General features: G+C 34.7%; 1 protein-coding gene across 1 annotated transcript in view; it reads right to left on the reverse strand.

The window, feature by feature from the left end:
• SIM2 (SIM bHLH transcription factor 2) overlaps positions 1–14,392 on the reverse strand; it is a 67,129-nt gene that overhangs the window by 27,898 nt on the left and 24,839 nt on the right. Inside the window, exons 3-4 of the mRNA XM_043992887.1 lie at positions 12,849–12,938; positions 5,923–6,031 (exon numbers count right to left, since the gene is read on the reverse strand). Coding sequence (XP_043848822.1) covers positions 5,923–6,031; positions 12,849–12,938 — 199 coding nt within the window. The remainder of the gene's footprint in view (positions 1–5,922; positions 6,032–12,848; positions 12,939–14,392) is intronic.

Below are 14,392 nucleotides of genomic sequence, written 5' to 3' on the forward strand. Positions count from 1 at the left end.
AATTTTTAGTCAAAAGATCTAGGGCAGCTAGGTGGCACAGTGGATAGAGCACCGGCCCTGGAGTCAAGAATACCTGAGTTCAAATCTGGCCTCAGACACTTAACACTTACTAGCTGTGTGACCCTGGGCAAGTCACTTAACCCCAATTGCCTAACTAAAAAAAAAAAAATCTAGGTTCAAATCTCAGGCCTGCCCCTTACATCTGGGCAAGTCACTTAACTTCTCTGAGCCTCAGTTTCTTTATCTATAAAATGAAATGACTGGATGATCTCTAGAGTCCAAGCTCCAAGATAATAGAATTATCATCTTATGATACTGTGATCCTCCCAACAATTTCCTTCATCAGGAGCATTTTATTTCCTTGAGAATAGCAGGCATTTTGTAAATATTATAATTTCTGCTCCATTTTCCCCTACATAGTTATATATCATCTTCTGCTATTTGAGGAAACAATTTCAAGATCTCAGTCTCAAAGTCAGCCTCATAAGGCAAAATAGCAATCAGGACTAAATGTACTCCATTACATCAGAATAACAGCTTTTTTCTCATTCTAGCTGCTTAAAGGATCACCATCCCTTCAAATCTCTGTTGCTCTGATACTCACTTAATTGTCCAAAGAGGCTTTCCTTCACAAGTATTTATAAACAGCTCCCCCAAACCATATCCTCCAATGCATGATGCATCTACTATGAGGTTTAAATATAAAATAGTGCCTCCACTGGGTAAGGTAAATGTTACTCCCAATCTTTAAATTAGTCATTACTAGCAGTCAATAAATTAATTTTTTAAAGAAAGGTAAAGTAGGGGCAGCTAGGTGGCGCAGTGGATAGAGCACTGGCCCTGAAGTCAGGAGGACCTGAGTTCAAATCCAGCCTCAGACAGTTAACACTTACTAGCTGTGTGACCCTACGCAAGTCACAACCCCAATTGCCTCACCAAAAAAAAAAACAAAACGAAACACAAAAAAAAAAACCCAAAGAAAGGTAAAGTGTTGAAAGCAAGGTCTTTAGGCTTTTGGATAAGAGTGAAATCTTCTGGATCTAAAGGATCTCACTTTCATAAACCCATGTTATCATTGAGGCTTTTTTTACCCAGAATTTCATAGGCTGTGAGCTTGGGTTGGCATACTTGAGGCATAAAGACTTATTTATCCTAGATGCCTGTTTGAATCAATTCCAGATATTCACTGGTGTATGTGAAGCTCGTGTCTAAAGAAAACATCACACAGCAACTAATAATTGAGCTTTGTGAATTGTCTTATCTGAACACCTGATCACCACAGTGAAACAATGAGGGTTAGTCTAGATTCAGAAAATCCACCCTGCAAATGGAAAGCTGGGAGAAAATGCTGGATGGCATTATCCCTAACAGTTAAAACAGTATCTCAGGGGCAGCTAGATGGCGCAGTGGATAGAGCACCGGCCCTGGAGTCAGGAGTACCTGAGTTCAAATCCAGCCTCAGACACTTAAGTGAGGCAGGGCTGTGCAAAGCCCCAATTGCCTCACTAAAAAGAAAACAAAACAGTATCTCAATGAACATCTTAAATTAATGTGATATCACAATTATATTTACTTTTGCTACTTTGGGAAATAAGGAGTGAAAAAATCTGCTATTTGTCAGACTTGTTTCTTTACTAAAATAAAGTAAAATAATTCTTGGGTAGTGGAGCAAAGGTGCCTGAGTAGCAGGAAGAAGTACAGTGAACCCACCTCCCCCATCATCAATTCTTTCAGATTTAGAAGACACATCAGACATAACTCTGATGAGGAAATCCAAGAAAAAGTCACAGTGAGTCATTTTAACAATTCAAGTAGGCACAGAAAGACAGGGAGGTCTGTGAACAGTGGGGACAGGATCTGGCCAATAACACCCAGGGAGAGTACTACACTGTGCTCAAGAGTGAAGCAAGGTCCCAGACCCATACAAAGGCTTCACCTTATGAAAGGTGTGGGAATAGATGACAACTGGAAGCTTTGTCAACTACTACCCAGTTCTGAAGCCTGCAAAGGAATAACATGGTTAGGAATCCCAAACAAAAGGGATTTTGGTTGTGTCACTGTCTACAATTCTGTCACTCTGAACCAGTGGGGGGGCCATCTCTAGTCATCCTGATTTATCACCAGATGGTTCTGGAGGAGAGAGTGAGGCTGATTGATGACTTTGCACAGCCCTGCCTCACTTAAATCCAATTCATTTGTAAGTCAATACATCATCTTTCTGATCTCATTGGTCCTCTTCAAGAACAAAGGACAAACAACAACAACTCTGAACCATCAGAGTTTCCCAGGTGGCTGATAGAGGCTGAGTCCCACAGTAGCCTGCTGCTGCTCAGGCCCAAATCCAGATCAGGAACTAGCAGAGCTCTGACCAGGAAAGCAGCACTCAGACTTTTCCCTGGGTCAGATCACTTTGGAAACATTGAAAGCTTGTCCCCAAGAACCCAGAATAATATAATACTCAATACTCCAAGAAAATGGCAAAAGAGTCAGTCCAGACCCATAAGCAGAGCCTAGTCCTAACGTCAATTTCAAAGTCAGAAAGTAAACTTGGAGAATGAGCAAACAACAAAAAAAGAATCTCACTACTAAAAGCAATTCCAGGGGCAGCTAGGTGGTGCAGTGGATAAAGTACTGGCCCTGGATTCAGGAGGACCTGAGTTCAAATCTGGCCTCAAACACTTGACACTTACTAGCTGTGTGACCCTGGGCAAGTCACTTAACCCCAATTGCCTCACCAAAAAAACAAACAAAATCAAAGCAATTACAATAACAAGGATGCTTAAGACACAAACCCACTAAAGCATATGCAAGCAAAACCTCAAAGAAAAACACAGATGAGGCAAAAATTCAAGTAGAATTCCTAGATGAAATGAAACAGAGTTTCAAAATGTTTTATAAATGAAATCAGAGTGCTGGAATTAAAAAAAAACAAACAGAAATGAGAGCTATCAAATAGCCCCATAAAACAAAAAGAATTATTTAAAGTCAAAAGGGTTTTAAAAATAGAGGAAAACATAAAGTATCTCATAGCAAAAACTGGAAAATAGATTGAGAACAAAAATTCAAGAAGTATTGGATTGAAGCCATGAAAACCTTGATCAAAAATGAGTTTAGACATCATATTTCAAGAAATCTTAAGAGAAAACTGCCCATATATCTGAGAAACAGAGGAAAAATGGAAATAGAAATAATTCATTGGTCGCATCCTGAAAGAAATCTTAAAATGAAAAAATTATAACCAGAATCCAGAGCTTCTGGGTCAAAGAAGAAATAGTACTGCAAGCAGTCAGAAAGAAAGAAATCAGGTACTCGGGATCACACCTAATTTATCAGCTGCCATCATAAAGTAATGGAAAGCTTGGAATATAATATTCCAGTAGGTAAAAGGATATAGGCTTACAAGTTAAGGATAACTTACCCTGCCCCACCCCCCCAAAACTGAATATAATACAAGGGGGAAGATGGACTTTTAAATGAAACAAAGGACTTTCAAATATTTCTGATGAAAAGACCAGAGCACCGGCCCTGGATTCAGGAGTACCCAAGTTCAAATCCAGCCTCAGACACTTAACACTCACTACCTGTGTGACCCTGGGCAAGTCACTTAACCCCAATTGCCTCACCAAAAAAAAAAAAAGAGTAAAGGGAGAACTATTTGAGGAAATAGCAAAATCTCAATACTGAAACAAGCACCACGACACCATGGGTTTTTTTTCTGAGATTTCTGTTCTCTTTATCCAACTTTAAATAAACCTACAGTGAAAGAATGAAATTCATGTTCCATGCTCCATTCTAGCCTTCATTTCTAAAGAAAATATTATTGCTTCCATTACCATAATTTATATTAATGGATACATTTTATTTTATAAGTACTTCAGAATTATAGACCCACTGATTAAAAAGGCTCTTCTCATGTTCTCTCTCTCTCTCCTCAATAAATTCCAGTGACTCCGTATTACCTCTAGGATCAAGTATAAACCATCTTGTCATTTAAAACTTTCCAAAACTACTTTGTTCCTTTAATCCTCTCCACTCACTCATGGATCCAACTGTATTGTTCAATTTATTATCCTCCCAAAATGCTCTATTCCTTATTTATGTGACCTTTCAAAAGCTGTCCTCCATGCCTGAAATGGTCTCCTTGCTCATCTCACCCCCTTGGAATTCCTGGTTCGTTAAAAACTTGGCTCAAGAATCTTCTACAGAGGGGGCGGCTAGGTGGCGCAGTGGATAAAGCACCAGCCCTGGATTCAGTAGTACCTGAGTTCAAATTTGGTCTCAGACACTTGACACTAGCTGTGTGACCCTGGGCAAATCACTTAACCCCCATTGCCCCACCAAAAAAAAAAAAGAATTTTCTACAGAAGACTTTTCCCAGCTAGTCCCTTCCTCCTTTCTCATGCATATTTTGTATGTATGTATGCATATATATATATATATATATATATATGCATACATACATAATGTGTGTGTGTGTGTGTGTGTGTGTGTGTGTGTATGTTGTATCCTCCATTAGAAAGTAAGGTTCTGGGGGCAGCTAGGTGGTACAGTGGGTAAAGCACTGGCCTTGGATTTAGGAGGACCTGAGTTCAAATCTGACCTCAGACACTTGACATTTACTAGCTGTGTGACCTTGGGTGAGTCACTTAACCCTCATTGCCCCGCAAAAAAAAAAAAAGTAATGGGGGGGGGCAGTTAACACAAAAGAATGTAAGGTTCTCAAAAGGAAGGACTGTTTCCATTTTATTTTTGTTTCCCCCGTGTTTGGTGCTTAATAAATGCTTGTTAATTGATCAATCCTAGTACTGTCTAACAATTATTTCTTGAATTACTATGCAAGCTGGCAAATCCTAAAGTCCGCAGACTTCTTCCTATGAGAATATAGGATAAAAAAATCAGCCATTTAACTAATTTCTTATTCTCTCCTCCTCCAAACCAAAGATATGTGTTGTTTGTATCATTTTCGATTCCTTCTCAGTCAACAATCAATAAACTAAGCACCTACTATGTTCCAGGCACTATACTAAGCTCTGGGGGATAAAAAAAGAGGCAAAGGGCAGTCCCAAGGAGCTCACAATCTAATGGGGAAGAGAATAAGAAAACAAATATGTACAAGTAAGCTACATATAGGAAAAACAGGAAATAATTAAAAGAGGGGAGGTCACTAGAATTTTGAGAAAGGCTTCCTTTAGAAGATAAGATTTTAGTTAATCCCTAGTAGATTTTATATTACTGCTGCAGTCATTGCCTAACCAGTCCTGTCAAGAGGAAACAGCAGAGTCAGAAGACATCTTTTTTAACTGCTGCTTAGCTTTCTCTGATAGATTTGTGAAGCTCCTTCTTTAAGCACTATGTATGTTTCACTTAGAAATCCAGATCCTGAGAGACTGATCAGTGAACAGTGATTAGGTACACTTGGCATTGTTGGACTGATGCATCGACTTAAAAGAGTCCATCTTTGTCCCTAGGGTATATCTAATTAGGTATAATAAATAACAATATTTACCCAGAGTGGAACCTGATCTTTTGGAGATCTTTGGAATTACAACTGAGCCCCTAGTCTTGTATTTATATGCCCACATATCCCCCAGAACACTGGGAGGTGATCTTGTATTTTTGGCTATTTGTATCGCCCTGGTATAACGTAAGCTGCTTGAAGGAAAGGATTTACTTTCACATTTTATAAATAGTACCTAGTACAGGGTCTGGCATGTAAAAAGTGCTTAATAAATGCTTACTGACATTGATCGGTCAGAGATGGTCTCTAACCTGGTGTTTGAATGTTTTTATTGGACCCGTATACACCATCTCTTGGGCAAGCACTAGAAAAAGAAAAGCTGACAGCTAATGTTGGAAGTATACTTATCTTGGCATGCTTTCATTTTGGTTTCTTTCCCCTTTGACAGTCCTTTGAGATAATACCTTGTAAGATATGATGATGAAGAGGCTGGTGAGCGGCGAGAACAGCTGTCATTTCATCATGGTCAGAAGGATGGATGTATTCATAAATACTATTGCCAGTGAGTTCCACCTGTTACGGAAGTAAAGCATCAGAGTGTGCACATGGTATTTTCCCATTATTAAACATCTCTTCAATGGAGATGGTTTGTGTAATTTTCATAGAGTCATAAACCACATTACCTACAGGATTTAAGAGGACTCTCTAGTCAAACAGCTTTCACCATATGATAGTATTTTCCACAAGCACTGACTATTAAACTACCAGTGCATACTGACACGTGATAGGTTTGATGGGGATTTCTGAGTTAAGCCTAGAGGTAAGAAAATTCTTAGTAGGGAGATGTGGGATGTACAAAAATGAGTGTAATTATTCTAACTTGTTCATAAATACAAATGTTTTCTATGGCCTCCATAATCATTCCTTCTATCTGATGAGGGCCCTAAAACCCAAGGTTTAGTATTGTCCTAGACATCTCTATCATCAAGCTCTCAGAAGATGAAAATAGACATTTTTAAAAATTGGGAACTTAAGAAAACACTGGGAAAGTTTCATAAGGAATATCCAATGTGCAAACTAAAAAAATTCATCTCAATGCCAATTAAGAAACTGAATAAGCATGTAGAACTAAGACCAGGACTCATTTAGAAGGATTTAATGCAGACTTCTGCTTCTCTAAGGAATTTTCCTTTTTCTTTTGCACTGAACCATGGCTCAAAGGCACACCCAAGCCTCTTTTATCTTGTGTTTCCAGAAGTGTGTCTCTGTTCTGTCTAATCAAACATAACAGTGTTAATTCCATTGCTTTGAGCTGATTGGAGTGTACCTGGACATTTGCAGGTCCTTTCTATTTTGAGTCCATTCTAAATATGGTTTTATGGCCATAATAAAATCTTCTAACCATTTTCTCTGCTAAATGCCAGAATAGTCTATTTGCTAATGTTGCTTTCCAATAATCAGCCACTAGTTATTTCCAGCTGTGCTGAATGTGCAGATATAATCAACACTAGAAACTTCATCGGAACAAGAAGTTACTGCCTGGGCAAGGTTACATGGCACTGTGTTCCTTACAGTAACTCTTAGTTGACAGGATAGAACTGAAGTCCATTTAATTCTTGGGCACTGAAGCTAAAAGTTGTAGCAATTTCACACCCATCTGGAAAAGATGACAAAAGATGAAAATGATGAAAACTGGAAAGGCATGCTGTTGATGAAGCTGTGAATTGGCCCAGACATTCTGGAAAGCAATTTGGAAATATACTAAAAAAGTTATCAAACTGCCATGCCCTTTGATCCAGCTATACCACTGCAAGGTCTATACCCCAAAGAAAGAGGAAAAGACTCTTAATGTACATCAATATTTATAACAGCTTTTTTATATTAGTCAAAAATGAGAAGCTAAGGGGGTGTCCTCCTATTGGGGAATAGCTAAACAAATTGTGCCATATGAATGTAATAGAATATTGCTGTGCCACAAGAAATGATGAAATAGACAGTTTCAGAGGAAACTCAGAAGACCTTTATGAATTGATGAAGTGACATGAACAAGGCAATGAAAATAATTTATACAGTGACAACAGGGTTACTCATTTCTTCACCAGTGCTTTCAAATCCTGGGTAACACAGACCAGAGAGGCAGGGGAAAGGTGAAGTAATTTAACCTACTGTATTCCAAGTCAATTTATCCACTTGCTAATATGTAAGAATAGCACTTTTATTTTCATTTATATATAGTTGTCTAGCCTGCAAAATAACCTTGTTTTTATCATGGCTTTTTACAGTTCTATTTTCTGAATATTCATGGAATACTTCTTTTGAATACTATGCAAACAGAGCAACAGAAAGAATTGGATTACAGAAATCTAACCTCTACCAGAACCTACCCCATGCCCCAATTCCTTAACCTAGCTTTCCATTGATGTACCAACTAAACATTTACCCACATTAAGAACTATAACATTTTTTTTCTTCTAGACGAAATAGAACAAATGTATACTGTTTAAGTTAATAATGTACATTTTAATAGACATTTGGACAAGTAAGAATTTTTTCCCCCTCAGGGAGAGGAATTATTATAATCATTATTAAATGGAAGACATTAGATCAGGAAATAGTAATATGGGAGAACGAATAAGGGCAGCTTTCTTAAAAATAATACACAGAAAGAAAAATGCATACAAAAAAACCTTCAAAGTGAATGTAACAAAATTATAAAGAGCAAGTATGGTGGTGTAAAAAACAATCAATAAAGCTTACTTTTAAAAAATTTTTAATTAACAATTTATAATTCCTCACTTAATAAAGAGGAAAACAGATTTATTAAAATGTCTATAACTTTTTAATAACCACAAATTTCTCATGTACACAAATATACTTTATGCTATTGCATACTGAATATACTTCTATATTTTCATGCTAGTGATTTAATATAATTATGTTTTTAATTTTTGAAAGAAATGTGAATGACTCATAACAAAAAAATTACAGTCTCCTTAAAACAGACCTGCATATAATATTTTGATATCCATAAACCCCCATGGCACTACAAGATGAATTACTTTTCTACGAAGAGCTTTTAAAATTGTTTAATGGAATAGCTTTTCTTCTTATGAAGAAAATTGCAACTTTGAAACTTAGTGAATATATTCTGGGTCATGTTTGGGAAGTATAAAGCAATTTGGTACACTTAAAGCACAGATTGTTTTGCTTTGGGTAATTTTGTAAATTAAACATTAGTAAATTAAATGGTTTGGGTTACAGATCTTAAGTCTTATGTACAAATAAAAATAAAACTTTATCCTCCCTAACCTACCATTGAAAGTGAAAGGAATTGGCTGTGGTTCCATGTAACCCAATGGCTTTAAAAAAATTGTGCTTAGTGTAATGATTTTAAATATCAATCTTCATGTGTCATATAAAATTGTCACAAACACATAGCACCTTTTTATATACATGTAAGTAATACAATTAAAGATCTATATTCTTTTGAAAAGGTGTTTTATTGTATATAATTCTGTGAGAAAATGTAAACCACAAAGACCCTTTAAAATGCTTGGGGGAAAGATGTACAAAGAATATAGAATATATTCCTCGACATGAAATAGATACAAGGTTTGTTTTTTCCTTCAAATGCAACTTAATTACATTAGGAAAGGGACCATGAAACTAAATCTGAATTTATATGGCAAAACATTCCTGGTGCACATTTACCCCCAAAGGAAAAAAAATAAATGACACCTGGCTTTTTCAATTCGGAAGCTTGAGTTGTATACACAGAATGTATGCCAAAGGGTCCTACCTTCATTCGGGATAACTCACTGTAGGCTTTTGGTACCAAAGTTTGATAAGGGGTTATTTTTTATTTTTATTTTATTCTTTTTTTTTCCTGCAGGGCAATGGGGGTTAAGTGACTTGCCCAGGGTCACACAGGTAGTAAGTGTCAAGTGTCTGAGGTTGGATTTGAACTCAGGTCCTTCTGAATCCAGGGCCGGTGCTTTACCCACTGCACCACCTAGCTGCCCCCATAAGGGGTTATTTTTGTTTACTAATGTAAATATAACAACGATCTTAGCCATATGAAGTAAATTGCTCTTTCCCAAGCTCATAAGAAGAGTCTTTTAAAAAAGGAATTTGATTTTTTGGTAAAAGAAACTATGTCTACCTCTTTAAGATAGAAAATTATTATCTGGACAATTTAGAGTCATCTATCTAATTGAAGTAAAAGTAGGAGCCTTCTCCTCCCTGGCTGAAAACTACCTTAATTTTCTGACCAACAATTAGTGTCTAACTTTAAAAAATATATATATTTCAGGACTACTTTCAAAAAACTACAAAAAAGTATTTAAAGTTATAGAAAGTTATAATATATAATATAAAGTTATAAAGTAATAATTAGTATTCAAATTAGTCTTTCAAAATGCTCTTTTTTTCTTTTAGAAAAATTTTCTCTCTAGTAGTGGATAGTATTTGATAAATATTTATTTACATTGAGTATAGGACAATGATTTAGTTCATGCAGGATTGTGTTGACTTTAAGTGGTCTTGCTTCCCAGATGAGTAGATAATGCATACAACCAACCTCACTGATTTCTCTCCTCCCTTACCACCTACATAGGTAACTGGATGTTCGATTAACATGAAAATCAACCAAACTAGTCTAGGAGTCATTCCTATGTAGACAAAGCCTACTGCTTCTATTCTGAGGGACAAATGGATAGAAAATTTTCAAGAAGTTGAAGAGTTTGATTGAAGAAGAAATTTTTTTATCATCACAGGATATTTGTAAATAGAAAGTCAACAGAGCTTCAGGTATTGACCAAATGTCCTGACATATGAAAATATTTATAAAAAATGAAGAATTGATGTCAAGAGTGAGACCATGAGGTTGCCCAAAGAAGGGCAGGGAAGGGGGAGGACAGAGACAGAGACAGAGAGACCGAGAAGACAAGAGACACAGGGGAAGGGGTATTATCTATTTGACCTTCTATTCAATGACATTATTTCCATTTAAGAAAAGAATGTAGAAATGAAATTCACATTTTGAATATTGGCTAGATTTTCTTACGAGAAGTTGCTATAAATAGGAGCTACCTTTTAAAAATATTTGTTATAGGTCGTCTAAACAAATCACGATGCTAGTATTTTACAGCTACATACAGATATTCAGACAATCCAATTGAAAGAAAAAAATTAAGTCAATTCATTAGTTGCTTTGTCTACACAAGGGTATTTTTAAAAAAATGAATATTTAAGAATTGAATTGATTTAACTGGCTACTTGTTTTGTAATCTGTATATAGTATCACAAGAGTTATTGTTTTTGTCAATCACTTTCATATTTTCTTCATATTCTAAGTAAATAGTTTACTGATTGCATAGAGCATAGATTCACGGAAATAGTATGTTTTATTCTGCTGATATCTGTCATATATGAAACAAACACATTTTTGTGCATTAATATATTTTTGGATATGTACATTTTTTCTAAAGTTGTTAATCAAAAATAAATTCAGCACAATGATGATAAGCTATTTCTAGAGACATTTGAGTTGTTGATTGATCATAGACACTGAATTGATCAGTCATTTAATTGGTTTGATTTTTCCACCTGACTTCAAGACTTTTGTTGTTAATTAACTGAACTGATTAGTGATTTTGGTATTGAGGAGATAGTACATCCGGCAATTAATGTTTTATGTATCTAGAGGGTATTAAATAAATACAGAATGAATGAGTGAATGAAAGAAAGAGGAAGGAATGAAAGGAAGGAGGAGAAAAAGGAAGGAAGGAAGAAGGAAAGAAAGGGGGAAAGAAAGGAGAGAAAAAAAAAGAAAGGAAGAAACACCTTTCACTGGATTTCAGAGAGAAAACTTGAAGAAAACTCTGTCTTAGGTGAAGTAGAAAGTGCTGAATAATTAAAACTAAGGCCCAGTGGAAATTCAAAAAGTCACATTTTGGTGTTCACAGAGATCATAACCTTTTCCTATTTAAAAAGTAATATTATGTGATACTATACCAAAGTGTTATATTACACTGAAGTTAGAAATATTAGCATAAAAGTGAAGCAGCAGTGAACAATGAGGAAAGCACCATTTTGGAAAGGAAACAGAAACTTCAAACAACTTTCATATTTCAAAGTTTTGTAAGTACCATACAGATACACAAAAACTTTCATACAAAAAAGAACACCTGTATAAATGAATTGAAAATTTTTAAATAGCAATTTTTGAAGTATATTGACATAGGAGGAAAAGGAATACGACCAGATATAAACAACAATCTCAAATTGTTTTTTTCAAGTTGGTGCTTCTTCAATTAGGAAGTTCAAGTTACGGTAATTGACTTTTTATTTTGGTTTAACTGCATTTATAAATCGATACAATGTTGGCAGCTCTTCTAGCTTCTTAGGTTTATTTTAGCAGCCTAATTTTCTTTCTAGTTTCTTGCCAATTGCTTCACAAAGCATCCTGCTTTTAAAATTTTACAACTACTTTTCATCTTAGAGTTATTCTCATTCCTTATATTATGAAAAACAGATGATTTTCATGATGATTATTCATGATAATTAAATCATAGCATTATGAAAAGCAAGGGACTGGTTGAATCCTCCTGGCCAGGGTAAGCCACAATCTCCAGACAGAAGGGTAAGTCACAAATTGAACTGAACAGCGACCCTAGAATATGTTAAACTATGACTTAGCAGGAAGAGACTTCATTTGCTATGTAGTTACTCTTTCCCAAGAAAGGACATTTCTAAATATTTTGAAGCTAGTTTGCTTCTTGCTGGGCAAAACAGTAGTAAACTGAATTTTATGACTTTCTATCACAAGCACATAAAATGCTTCACTGAAAAGACCACTGAACTTGGGGAAAAAAACACAGGAAAAATTATCCTAAATTCCATGTGAACACTCATAAATCTACCCCTCCATTTTTTTATTTCTCTCTCAAAAGCACATTTACCATAAAACTCATGTTCCACTTCAAACTTTTCTCTCTTTCATGGCAACTCACAGTATCGCATGCAATCCAGAAAGTAAGAACTCAAAATCTCCCCTTTGTAATTTTTTTTTCCAGAGGTGTATAGCATTACCATATAAGCAGTTGGTTAAAGTTTCATACTGAATTTCAATACATGATTGAGTTTTGCAAGGATATGCTGGTATTAACCTCAAAGGAAAAAGAAAATAAAATATAATAGAAGAAAGGGTATATAGTATCTCTCCCCACATGCCTCCCCCCATACAAAACAATTGTACAATAGTAAATAAGGAGATTGTTCATACAAAAAAGAGCAGAAAGTTACACTTACCCATTTATATGTTTGGTAATATTGTCAAAATTCAGAGATGATAAATTTGAATTTTAGATGAACATGGAATTACTCCTACCTGAGATAAGCCTAGGTGTACAGAGGCTGTTTCAGATATATACATTATTTTGCCATCAGATGCTACCACAAACACAAATCCATCCAACGTCTGTAAAAGAGAAAGATTCTGGGTAAAAATCTAATAGCAGTTTAGGTACTTAACCTTTAAACAATCAGTTACATATATTTCTTAAATGTAAACCAGAATACTGTTGATGCTGAACACAATACCATGTAAAATTGTGATAATCCTTCCTCTTAAGTGGGTATACTTTCCAAAAAAAAATTTGAAATAGTTTTGAATCTGCACCCACTGAATTTGTGCTTAATATTAGTAAATACTAATACACTTTGCACAGAAGAAATAGCTTTGCAGCTTCTATTGATTTTTAAAAATTATCTACTATAAACCCTGAGAAATGTCATAAGAGAAGGTCTAAAATCATAAAGACAATTTTATTTCACAATTCATAGAAATAATTTATAACACTTTGGCATACATTTACTTTTCAGTCATTCTCTAAATAGTGCTTAATGACTATTCTTTACCCATCATTCAAAAAAAAGCTTTTAAAAATTAAATGATGATTCTTTTAAAAATTATTAAATAATGAAAATTAATTATTTTAAAAATGAATGTCTTCTGAATAATTTTTTGAAAGTTGCAATGTAATGAATGAAAATTGAAATGAAAAAAAGATGCCTATTCCTGGAAAAGACTAAACAAATGATATTTCAAAAATCACTGATTAAGTAGTTATTACTCCCTCCCTAAAATCATTTCATGGCAAATTATAGAAGTTTATCAGAGAGAAATAAAAACATAACTATGTATATGAAGAATGGGGAAAATGGCATGTTTTTAAAAGAGGAATAATTTCTTAAATACAAAGAATACATAATTGTTTATTTTCTCATTTGCATTTCAAAATTCTGAACTAAAATAAGAGAATAACTAGGTTTTTTTCTTTAAGAGTGGTATACTTTACCCTTCAATTAAAAATATTCCAAATTAATTTGTGGCCTATAAATTCTACTTTTGCAACATGTAACTGAAATCAGATTATGGTTTTGCTTTTACCTCTATTTTGGAATATTAGTAAAAAAATTAGTAGCAATATTGACATTTGAAAAGGATAATTATATTCTGCTGTCTCAAATACAGTTTTTCTTGAAATATTTTGTTAACTAATCTGTTGTATAGTTGACATTAACACCTCCATCATAAATACCTTCTGAGATGAACCTTGGCATTCCCAAGTATGGACTATTGGAATAAATTTAAAATAAAGTTTAAAAAAAAGGTGTTGATGGATTTATTTGTATAATTTCTAAATAATTGCTTTGAGAGAAAATTCAACTGAGAGATAAAATAGTGCACTGATTATTCTGTAGATAAGAAGAAAAAATTATTGACATTCAAATTCTCAATCTTTGTAGTAATAATCTAGTAAAATTTTAAAGATGGGTTTTATATGCTCACAAACCTCAGAGTTATATAATTCACTGATTATACATTAGTTCCATTTTCATCATAATCATTATATCATTAATTGGATGGAA

Source organism: Dromiciops gliroides, chromosome 3 (genome assembly GCF_019393635.1).
Source record: "Dromiciops gliroides isolate mDroGli1 chromosome 3, mDroGli1.pri, whole genome shotgun sequence".
In the NCBI taxonomy this organism is placed as follows: domain Eukaryota; kingdom Metazoa; phylum Chordata; class Mammalia; order Microbiotheria; family Microbiotheriidae; genus Dromiciops; species Dromiciops gliroides.